General features: G+C 36.7%; 1 protein-coding gene across 4 annotated transcripts in view; it reads right to left on the bottom strand.

Annotated features, from left to right (window-relative positions):
* The window catches only part of LOC120088513, a 39638-nt gene extending 30374 nt beyond the window's left edge, over window positions 1-9264 (bottom strand). For 2 of the 4 annotated variants that reach the window (XM_039045882.1, XM_039045880.1), the window contains exons 1-3: window positions 8812-9261; window positions 8495-8688; window positions 7466-7787 (exon numbers count right to left, since the gene is read on the bottom strand). In XM_039045882.1, the coding sequence (XP_038901810.1) occupies window positions 7466-7787; window positions 8495-8688; window positions 8812-8907 (612 nt within the window). In that variant the 5' untranslated portion in view covers window positions 8908-9261. Of the gene's footprint in view, window positions 1-7444; window positions 7788-8494; window positions 8689-8811 lie in introns of all 4 variants that reach the window. The other 2 variants (XM_039045881.1, XM_039045879.1) reach the window with 2 other exon arrangements.
* Between the last annotated feature and the right edge of the window lie 3175 nt (window positions 9265-12439).

Below are 12439 nucleotides of genomic sequence, written 5' to 3'. Positions count from 1 at the left end.
TTGTTCAGACTCATTTGAATTACATAATCCTTCATCTAACAAAACTTGATTAAATCTAGCCTTGTCTACCGGGTTTGAGAGATTCTTTTCAATAAAAAACGTCTTGGCCTTCTTTGGAGGGTTTAGGAACTCAATATCACCAAAATGTAGGACGATGCTTCCCCTATTTTCACCTTAAACTTCTAGAGTTGCTAGTAGAAACCCACATAAATTTTTCTTAACTTGAATTCTAGCTTCTACGACATTTAGGAGGTTTAAAGTTTCTATGGCAATGGCTTCTAATCCACCAAAATATGCACCAATTGCTTCAAAAATTTGCTTGCACCAAAGTTCTAGTGGTAGATTTTTAATTGAAATCCTTTAATTAACCTTGGCCGGCTATGTAAGTTGGTGTTCCACCTTTCAAACTTTAGATGAAGATGTCCAATCTTTTGCCACACTCCCAGATGCTCAATCAAATCTTCCAAATTCCCCTTTTCCAACTTTAATAAGGCTGATTCCGCTGAAAGAGGATTGATGATAATTTTAGAATTGGACCACTGCCTTACTACCTCTGAAACTTCCGACCATTTATTGAATTCACAAAAACGGTTGACTACCCACAATTTACTGAAATCTTCCTTGAGGACATCTTGGTGTTTTTGAACCCAAAAATTAGTTTTGCTCTGTTTTTTGGTGCTCTGAGGGGGCAGGGGACTCTGTTTGTCTGAAAAAACTGACTTAACCATGGATTTTCTCCCCCTTACTATGTCTGCATATGAGTTTGGGACTAAGAGGGGGTTGTTTGTCACCCGATCAGCTTCAAATAGAGACAATGCATCATTTAACATGATAAGGAAAGAATGTCAACCTGAATTAAGAGTTCCTGATGGAACATGGATGAAGAAACGTCCTCCAACTGCAGGCCACACTACGCATCTTAAAAACCAATTTGAGTAGACTCTGATCTTAGATATCTTGGTTACACTGGAAGCATCTTGACCGCTTTTGACAAAGAAGCTGGATGTTGGAAGTTTCGAAAGGGTTGAAATGTTTTCCACAAACCAAAGTAGTTGCGATTTTGACAAGGAGATTTGCTTCTTGGCTTCCACGTCTTCTATGATAACTGAACTAGCTTGGAGGAGGGAACAGAAATGGCTGTCATTGATTCTACAACTAATAACTTCGACTGCTAAATTAGGCTTGGAAGGGAGGGTCGTTGGGAGGGCCATGAGGGATAGATGAGAAGAGAGTCACAGGGGAGGGCTAAGGTTGGTGAGAATAGGCCGAGCTTGGTCGGAGATGGAGAGAGGGCGCAGAGTTAGGTCGGAATGGGATGTCGGAGGGAAGGAAGGGGAGAAAGGAGAAAGGAGAGAGGGGAGAGCATTTTTTGAAAAGATTTTTGCCAAGTTAAGTTTGGTAAAGACTCTTTCAATTGGCACACGGCAGGCAAAGGTGGTAAGAGCTTGAGAAGCCCTTGGGTAAGCATTTCAAGATCTTGGCTAAAAGTTGAGGCTTTGGCAAAATTCAAGCTAGGAAATGGTTGTCGGGTTGCGTTTTGGCTAAACCCGTGGGAAGGAGAGGTTCCTTTCAATATCTTGTTTCCAAGACTTTTTAGAACTACCATTTTTCCAAAAGGGTCCGTAGCCATCATTGGGACAGCCTCTTGGCCTCTTGGTCAATTATTTTTCACCGCTTATTAAAAGAAGAGGTGCTTGATTTTCAAGAGTTGCTTGGCAAAATTGCAGCAAGAAGAGTTTCAGATGATTTTGATAAAAGGGTGTGGTCTTTAGCAGTCAATGGCTATTTCTCGGTTAATTCCCTCAAAACTCACTTTTCTCCTTCCTCCCCAATGGACAAAGTACTATTTTCGGCCCTTTGGAAGACGAATAGCCCACGAAGGGGTAAACATCATCATTTGGATTATGCTATTCGGTCAGCTGAATGTAGCCTCTGTTTTGCAACACAAATTGCCCTCTAGTTGCGCCTTTCCCCATCCATTTGTCCGTTGTGTCTTCAGTTCCGCAAAGATCCCCTCCACCTTTTCTTTTTGTGCTCTTATTTGGCTTGGTGCTGGGAGAACTTATTTTCTATCTTCAACTTATCATGGGTGTTGAGCAAAGACTTTCGGGGGAATGTGCAGCAACTTCTAGTTGGAACAAGCTTTAATAAACCCATTCGTTTACTTTGGTTTAATGCGGTCAATGCATTATTGGTAGAATTATGGTTTGAAAGAAATCAGAGGGTGTTCAATGATTAATCACTTGGTTGCCTGAATCGTTTTGAATCTGCCTGTCGTATTGCCATCTTGTGCATCCTCTCCAACCATTTTAATAGCTACAACATCCTGGAGTTCAACCTCAACTGGAGAACATTTATCCTCCCTTCCTAACTACGGTCTTTTCGCTCCAACAGCTGTTGTTCTCTTCCTGTTATCTGTTTTCGTTCTTCCTTGGTTCTTCTCACTATGTTGTTCTCTCTTGTACCGACCATTTGTTTGGTCTAGCTAAGCAGTTTGCGTTGTTTTGGCTGTGTTTCAGCCGTTTCTCTTTTCCTTCTTGTGTATGTATGTATTTTGGATATGATGAGGGCGCTATGGGGATGTCAACCTAGTTGAGATGTCCGGGTGCGCTTGTTGATCCTTAGGCCTATTGCTCATTGTATAATACTCTTGTACCTTGAGCTTTTGTCTCACTATTCAATTAATATAGAGACTCATTTCCTTTCACAAAAAAAAAAAAAAAAAAAAAAAAAAAAAAAACCTCAAACTATAGTGTCTAATAGAGATGTGAAATTTATGAGTTTTTCTTTTTTTTTGAAATCCTTATGGAAAAAAATTGGAACGGGTTTACTCTACAGCACTGCAAGTCATCCACAAACAGATGGTCAGACTGAGGTGACAAATAGAGCTCTAGGAAACTTGATTCATTGCTTAAGTGGTGACAAAACAAAATAGTGGGATCTTTCTTTGGCTCAAGCTGAAGTCGCCTTCAAGCACATGGCAAATAGATCAACAGGAAGTCTCCATTTGAGATAATTTATACTCGTTTACCTAGAATCACATTAGATCTATCTAATCTACCTTCTAATGTTGATTTAAGTGGAGAAGCAAATTTCATGGCTTAAAGAATAAAGGACATTCATGAAGAGGTCCGTGCTCATCTAGAAAATGCAAATACTAGATACAAGGAAGATGTTGATTCCCATAGAAGACCAAAATCATTTGCTATTGGAGATTTAGTAATGGTTCACTTGAAGAAATCTTGATTACCTACCGGGCTTCACAATAAACTACCTAACAAGAAGATGGGACCATTTCGAATCCTAGAAAAATATAGAGAAAACACCTGCAAGTTAGATCTTCCTCCTGATCTCAGAGTCAGCCCTACATTCAACATTGCTGACATTTTTTTAATACTACTCTCCTGATGGATTTTCTTTAGCTAATTAATACAAGGACGTGTAATTTTCTTGGGAGGAAGAATTTGATGTAGTAACTCTCTGTTTTAGTTAGTAGTTATTTGTTTTACTTCATTTACAGCCTTTTACAACTGGTTAAACTAGTCTAAAACAATACACTGCTTGTAAAACAGGGTACCTGTTCAGCAGGTCACCTTTTTGTATCCTTGACTGGCTGTCTTCCTTATAAATAGGGCCCTCTTGTACTCATTTCATCATCTTTTGAATAAAATTTTCAAGGATTCCTCACTTGTGTGCATCATGATCTTAATTCAATATATGAAAATAATTAAATAATTTTTTTTCATATTAACATGTTACTTAATTTAGAACAAAAATTTAAAGAAATAATTCGAATTACCCGAACCAACCCACCAAAATGTTTCATGGTTTGGTCGGGTTGGGTTCATTTATTAATAAGGGTTATTTTGGTTGAAGAAATTTACAACCCGAACCATTAGATTGGGTCTAAAAAGAGCTTCAACCCAACCCACGGATACCTCTATCTAAGAGGGAAATCACGAAGGTGGCCCCTCTTCTCTTTCTGATTGAGGATTTTAATTTTAGGATTGGGAGATGAGACATTCGTGTTTGGAGTCCTAATCCCTTAGAGGGCTTTTCATTAAGTCTTTTCTTAGGATTTTATTGGATCTCTCTCCTGTTTTTTAGTCGGTCTTTGATGTTTTATGGAGGATTAAGATACCAAAGAAGGTCGTGGTCTTTTCTTGGCAAGTTTTACTTGATCATAGGAGAAAGATGCCTTCATTAATAGGTTCTTCTTGTTGTACTCTTTATCAGAGGGCGAAGGAAAACCCGATCACCTTCTCTGAGAGCATTAATTTTTGAGTTCTGTGTGGAATTGCTTCTTTTAGGAATTTGATTTTGTATTAGCTCGCCAAAGGAATGTTCGTTTGATTACAAAGGAGTTCCTCCTTCATTTGTCTTTCAAAGAGAGAGGCAATTTTGTGTGGTTTGTGGGGGTATGCACTTTGTTGTGTGATCTTTGGAGGTAGAGGAACAATAGAGTGTTTAAAGGTGTAGATAGGAACCCTAGTGAGTTTGGTCCTGGATAAGGTTCCATGTTCTCTTTTGGCTTCAGTTTCAAAGACTTTTTGTAATTATTCCCTAGGTAACTTCTTACTTAGTCAGAAACTCTTTCTCTAGTGGGGTTTTCTTGTGGGCTTGGGTTTTTTTTTTTTTTTTTTTGGCTATGTCCTTGTATTCTTTCATTTTTTTTCCTCAATGAAAGCAGTTGTTTCTATGTGTGTGTGTGTGTGAAAGAAAGGTACCAACCTTGCACCCACCAAGGATGCCCAACTATCCAACTTACAGGGTTCATAATTAAAACCCAACATTTGACATTTTCCTTTATTAATCTTCAGACCCAAAATAACTCGAAAACAATAATATCTTATTCAGATAAAGGATTTCTCTTTTCATAATAGGAAAAACTATATCGTTGGCAAATTGGAGATGTGCCAAGGTCCTATCCTTCCAAACCTAAAAGTCCTCTTGAATATTATCTTCCACCCCTTTTAAAATAACTCCACTCAAAATGTCCACCACCAAAAGTAATAGAAAGGAAGAGAAAGAATTGTCTGAGATCTCTTGAGGTACAAATGGAATACTTACCCATCCTAATCCAGCTCCAAATCCCACATCTCCACTTGAACTAGAAGTCCTTTTTCTCACGGGTCTTATCCAGAAAATCTCAATCCACGTGATCATAGGGCTTCTCAAAATCAATCTTAAATATAGTTTTCTCCTACTGACCAAGATATGTCTGCTAGCTAGATAAGCCCATTAAGAATATGAAATTGTTGTTGGAAAAGCTTTTCTGATCTTATATTCACTAGTCATCAAATTTATAGGTCTAAAATCATTAACTTTCGATGATTGTTCAATGATTTTTTCTTCTCAGGAATAAGGAAAACAGGTTTCATTTAGATAACTATCCAAAATGCCTCTCCAAAGCATTGTCCCCTCTATGACATTCTTGCCATGAGATCCATAATGATGTAAGAAGAATAGGGGTTAATTGGATAATTTGGTAATATTCTAGGTTAATTTTCTTTTTACCACCACTTGTAATAAAATTCTATAAATAGGAGAATTTCCCTCTCATATTAAACAATTATTATTACTTCAATAAAAAATGCACAAGATTGATTCTTGGAAGATTGTTCCTTGAGAATACTTAGGCTAGATCAATTTGGTATTGGAGCAACTTCCTGGGACAACATTGACTGTCATCGGTGGAAGATAGGGGACGCCGATAACAATAAAGAGCTTTGAGTATTGTGGTCGTTGCCAAACAACCTACGTATATTTAGGGGAAACCCTTAAAAATTCAAGAAAAGAAAGAAGAAAATTAAAGAATCTTCGAGAATGGACTTTTACAAGTCAAGAACGAACATTCAAGGCGCGAAATTACTCTTTTGGTTATAGATCAATTATAACCAAAAAAAATTGCAAGAATTCAAGAATAGATTGATTTTGTATACTGAAGAAAAGGAATATCGATTGGAAACTTTCCAGATAAAAAATCTTGATAACAATTTTGGGGAAAATCTCGTTGAGACCCATGCAGTTGACGAAATTTAAGAAAATGGAAACAATTCAAGCGAAGAAAATATGATTGAAGATGTATGCGACCATGGGCGAAAGGATTCAAAAAACATTGAAGTCCTAATTTCAGTTGATTGCATGGAGGATGTAAGGGAAGAAAATTTTAGTACTTCCTACATGGAGATTGTGCGACCCAATCTATGGAAGATGAAGAAGAAGATGATACTCATGAAGCCAAACCCATGGTTGAAGGTGATGGGAAGCATCGTCGAAACTTCTCCAGCAAACTCTATGTCGTGTGCAACCAATTTCAACGCGCACCCTACAACTATGATTTCTCTTATGACGAAAAGATGGGTATCCTTCGTACAAACTTCTCTATCTTGGAAGTTGACCTACTCGACTCAATAGCTACGCAGCCTAACCCAGATGAAACCCTAACCTTTTCATATTTTTCACCCAATCTATCATGTGACTGGGCTGCATTTTCAAAAAATTTGACTCATTCCTTGTATAATCCAGCCCAGACTCACCATTTTTAAACCAATATGCAGCCCATTTCCTTAATTCAACCTATCTCTCATTATCTCATTAAGATCTCCTCAAAGGCCTCCATATCTCTCATTAAGATCTCAATTATCTTGATAAAAAGTCAAAGTGAAACACGTCGCTTAGTAAAGGGCCTTGTCTCTAAACAAACCAAAGATAACCTTCCAAATCTCCCCTAAGGAAGAGGTAGGCTTCCAAACTACTTGTTCCCAACTCCAAGAGATAGGTAACCAATCCAGACCATCAAGAAAATGCCTCAAATCAACATTAGGGAGATTATTTTAGTGAAGAAACTTGACTTACATTGAGTAAAAAGAATACACGGATATACAAAACGGGAAAACCCCACAAAAATGAGCCAAACTATAAGAAAGGGCTTCAGTTAAGAGAAATAAGACCTAATGAAGAATTGCAAAAGAGCCTAGAAATCGAGGCCTAAAGAGAAACAAAGAAGAGTAAACAGGGAGTTATATGGCGATGTTTGGATATAAGGAAACTATAAAGAATAGTAAAAAGAGAGCACTCCCTCTTTAATCTCTCAACGACCCTAAACAATTCCCGCCATCGTTCTCTAAGGCCCCAATCATAATCTTGCTTCTCCTCCCCCTAGAAACTCTAGGGAGGAAAGAAGTATTACAGTTTCCCTCTTTACCCCACCTACCTTAGTTTTATGTCTCCAAAAAATTCTCTCTCCCTCCCCTCCAAATCATCGAAATCAAGAATTCATTCAGTACAAGAAACTTATAGTAAGCCCAACCCTTTTCATCTTGTAAGATTTATGTGCTGAAAAAGATGCCATGGGAAACCAAATACTTGTAAAAGATAAAATGAAGCAATAGCTAGCAGATTTAAAGCTAGTAAATCAATGACGAGAGATCAAGAACAGTACATAAAAAAATTGATACATTACCCCAGACAAACATTTACTATCTTGACCATCATCAAATAGAGACGAGTAATAACTTGGATCATAGATGGAGCCCCCTATCATATCGTCAGAACCTGATGGTTGTCTAACTACAACAGGTGTAGCCGGGCTAAGAAAACTATTTCTCAAATCATAATCTGCCTCTCGGGGAACTGAAGTTTCCATGTATGAAATCCCCAGCCTGTAAATTTGAATCCACAGTAGTGAAGAAGATAACCTAACAGAAAATCCAATAATCTGCATAGCCAGAGTAAGCTTCACTGAAAAGGTAAAAAGGGATCCATATTGCTCGGATGAGAAGTTCCTGCATACAAGCAATCCTTCACTCAATTTACAGGGTAAAACAGCAGTCAACACTATGCATCAATTTAGAAGCACATTATGCACATGTGCACTTAATGAACATTGGAAAAGAAAAGGCAGGCAAGAAGGTGGATGTCGGGATGCAGGAAAATACATTGCTCAAATAGAGTTTCACAAAAATAAATAAACAAATAAGTAACTTAGATTGGGTGATATGCAAGCAATGACAGATGATAAAAACGTTCAAGTGTTGCTGCAACTATACAAGATCAAAGTTTCCTTGAAAATCTCTTTATTAATCATACCTAAATCAAAATCAAATTTTGTCAGAATTAGAATATCCACTTAGGGTGTGAAGTTTCAGCATCAATTGAATAGCTTCATCTATATGATATACTGCAGTGTTTCCATGGACCAGTGACAAACATGAAACTATGAGGAAGGTTTGTTATGAAATCGTCCAAGTAGTTAATGTATTTTTAGGGAGAAAGAAAAGGAAAACAATTGGTAAGGGTACCTACTAGGTATCATACGAAGCATAAGAATATGCAAACTAGAATTATATAATATAACACGAGCTTTGTTCTGAATGCATCCTTTCTAATTTTACTCTGTGAACAAGGGTAAGACATCACTAAGTAATCGGCAGTCCGGACTCCCATTCTCAGAAACAAACTAAACATACTAAAACGAAAGAGAGGAAGAGACCATGTGTCATAGGCGAAAAGAATAAACCAGAAGACGTCGAGGAAAATCGCAGAGAACAGGAGAACAGCATATGTACGACCAAGACTCTGACTGCTGCTCTCTATCGCTACCAAAGCGAACAATGCGATCGCCAAATTTATAAGCAAAACACCATTGTACAATGCCCCAAGGGATCCAATCAATGCGCACCCGATCTATCTCATGTATATTTAGAATCAAAAAACAACAACAACAACAACAAGAATAATAATAATTAGATTAAGAATGCAAAATGGAAATAACAAAGAATGACAGTCACGATGGGCGCAAGAATGCACCTGAATATAAATGAGAATGACTGCGAAAGACTGAAGCCTGTCATAATCACGAAGCCATGGCCGAAGTCGATCTCTCAATGAATTGCAAAGCATCATATACCATTTGAAAAAGCCACCAACGAACCGCCCCTGTCCGCCGCACTCCCCCACTCGATATCGAATTTCTCTATACTTTTTTTCTGTCTCTGTTTCTTTTCCCTCTTCCTTTTCCTAAACTGCAATTACACCGTACAATCAAATCATTCATGAGCGTGCGCCAGCGATTGAGAGGAGTACGAGCGCGATGCAGCGAGGACGGAGGAGTAATTTAATGAAAGAATCAGTTCTAGAAAGGTATACTCTCTGAAGGAGGGCAATTAAGTAGTTTTCAGGTTGAAGATGTCACTGTGAAGTGTTTCAATAGGCAACGGGCTTTGGAAATTAAATTGCATTCTTGGTGGAAATTCTGAAAATAATGCCCATTGTGGCGTTTCGCCACCCACTTAAAACTTCTCACAAGTTTAACAATAAATTCGGTTCAAATTTGCACATTTTTATCCAATAACTTCAGCTCGTCATCTTTTTCTATTTTTCACATTTGTTAAAAAAAATTATCTTCTTCTGTAAATTTACTTTTTACATTTATGGAGTAATTTCATATTCTCCTCTTAATCTATGTTTCACATGGTAAGATTTACAAAATTAATGTCAAAAAATCTAATAATATTACAAAATTAGAAATCCAAATGTCATAAATGTTATGACTTTTTTTTATTCCATCTAAGGTGCAAATAGAGTATCCGACAAATTTATATCACTTTCGTTCGTAAGTTCTTGTTGGTGTTGACATTCAACATGCAAAAGCAATTAGGATCTTAAGCACTCTAATTCCATAAAGTTTAGCAAAGGAACATGCAATATCAAAAAAGACAAAGTATGATTTCTGAAATTCATACATGAACTCTTTAATCCTAGCTCGAATTTTCTCAACAACACCTTGTAGAACACCACTTGATCTTCCCTACTATTCTCTAGGACCCTAGATTGGATTGTGGGATCCAAAATAAGTAGGAAGGGAATTTTGGGGAAGTTTACTGGTTTTGGTATCCAATAGTTGAAAATGTTGGGGTTGATGCCCTAAATGTCGCTGGGTCCAGTAGTTTGTAAACATGTATATGAATAAACATTTTGTAATGTAATAATATGAGATATTTTCTTCACTACAGTCTTTGCTATATGAGATATTTTGTTGCATTAACCACAAACCAATAAACTAAGATCCCTAGTTATCGTTGTAACTTAAGTATGTATGTAATGATATACAAGTGGATTGTGCTTTAAGTGATAACCTAAATGATCTGTAGTAGATGGATAAAGGACAGAAACCTTATCCTATTGACACTACGAGTATGGTTTGCTTTGTAGATGTTACAAGTATTGTAATGTACTACAAATGGTCTGATCCTGATCATTCATGTATTAAACATGCGAGCAGAGATGCTCTATACAAAAAAGTTTGTATAAGATCGGACCACGAAATGTTTAGTCTCGTTATATAACGTCATTCATGACAGAGACTTTCATTTCACTTGGATGACCATAGGTAACATGACCTTAATCCTGAGTGAGTTGGGAACTCCTGCCTACGAGGGTGGTCATTTGATTTGTATGAGTGCAAGTGGCCAAATCGCCGACTCAAACCTACCACTTTGAGGATTCGTCTGATTGGGGAGTTGAGAACTTAGCTACACAAGACGAAATTCACTCCTTCTTCGATTTTGGGGTAAGTAGATAAATTACTCCCTTAAGGACTGATTCCGGGACTTAAACGATGTGGCGCCACACCTTCTCTTGGCCTGAGAAGAATTTGCTCATAGTAGGACTATGATGTATTGTTCATTAGAGGAATCAGTGGTACTTAAGGAGTTAGATGTAATTACAGGGGCAAAACGGTAAATTGGCTCGGGTGTACTTGCGAGCGATTTGTGAAGGGTCATCGTACTGTTGATTGATTATATCTAATGGACACATAAATATATCTGTAGTGCGAAGAGTACAGCTGTCGGTCTTTAGTGGAATGTCTGGCAGTTAACGGATGGTGGATATCGTGATTAAAGAGTTTAGTCAGTTATTCACGTATTGTTGGAGCTTCAAATTATAGGTTCATAAGGTCCCCTTGGTAGCTCAATGGATTCATGTTGAGAATCAATTTTTGGATTAGTTTGAAATGTTCGAATTAACAAGAGAAAATTTGATTATATGTGATATAATTAAATTGTATCAATTATATGAGATATAATTGACTTAATGTATTAGATACATTAATTGGAGGAACTGTTATTAAATGCTATAAGGGAGAAAAAGAACTATAGTTTATATATTGTATTAGATGTGATATTAAAACTATAGGTTATGAATATATTGATTATATTGATAATTAAATCAATAATAGGATAATTGATTACGATTTTTTCTCCCATAACCAACTTAGTGGGAAGTTGTGATAAGTTATGGTAACTGATGGATAAAATGAAAATTGTTTTCATTTTTACACTGTGCGATCATTTCGAGATTGTGAATCGTGCGATCAAAAGCAATAGCTATACGATAGTTTGAGAGCATACACGATCGTGTAACAAGGTTTCTATATGATAGTTACTTAGCTTCTAAACAATCGAGTACACTATCTATATGATAGACACAAACCATCTCCACTTACTCAATCATCTACAGGATCTGAAAAATCCTCCTACCCTCTACCAAATCCTACAAAGCTCACAACTCCTAGATTCTCACACAGAGAATACCGAGGTAACCTACTGGTGGTGTCTGTTTATTGTTCGAGGGACGAGTATTGTTAATGCTTGTTTGAGGAAATTGTTGAAGCCTGACGTTCATGTTTTGTAAACGATCGTGCAGCAAAGTTCAAGGGAACGAGAAGAAAATTTCTTTAAGGGTAAGTTCACTTGAACCTTTCTATTTCCCTTTTGCAGCATGTTGTAGTTTAGAGTTTTGCATAACTATTATTGTTTGATTGTAAATGTGCATGCTCCGTCACAATGGGGTTTGGAACGATCTCGCTTCCGCTCACGGGACTCTTTGTTAAGAGTCCCTTCAGAAGCACCCTTCTTCAACAAATTGTAAGGAAAAACAGCCATGCAAGTGTAGTTTCTCAGCTGAATTGAATTTGATTTTTATCAAATTCAACATGTCACACTATTGCACTGAAATTTGACACCACAACTTGAAGATTTGGGTGGAATATAGGTGTCCAACGTGGGAAAAATCCACTAAACATGTTTTTCCAATTTTAAAATGAAATTCAATTTTCTCAAATTTTAATTTTAATTTTCAAAAAATTGAATTTATTATTTGAATTTTCATAAAATTCAAATTTTAAATTTTAAATAAAATCATTCAAATAATTAATTTGAATTAAATTTTATTTAAATAATTTAATATCCAGTATTAAATTATTACACCACCAATTCCACAATCATGTATCCTATTCATGTAACTATTATTTATATCATATTTAAATATTATCCAATTCTCCAATTTCATTTAATTCGATAATTAAACGTTAATTATATAATTATTGATTCTCTTAATTTGAATTTGAACGTTTCGAATTCTCTCATCATGTTAT

Source organism: Benincasa hispida, chromosome 10, assembly GCF_009727055.1.
Source record: "Benincasa hispida cultivar B227 chromosome 10, ASM972705v1, whole genome shotgun sequence".
NCBI classification, from domain to species: Eukaryota; Viridiplantae; Streptophyta; class Magnoliopsida; order Cucurbitales; family Cucurbitaceae; genus Benincasa; species Benincasa hispida.
The sequence above is the reverse complement of the archived record's forward strand: the minus strand, read 5'-3'. Positions and strand labels throughout refer to the sequence as shown.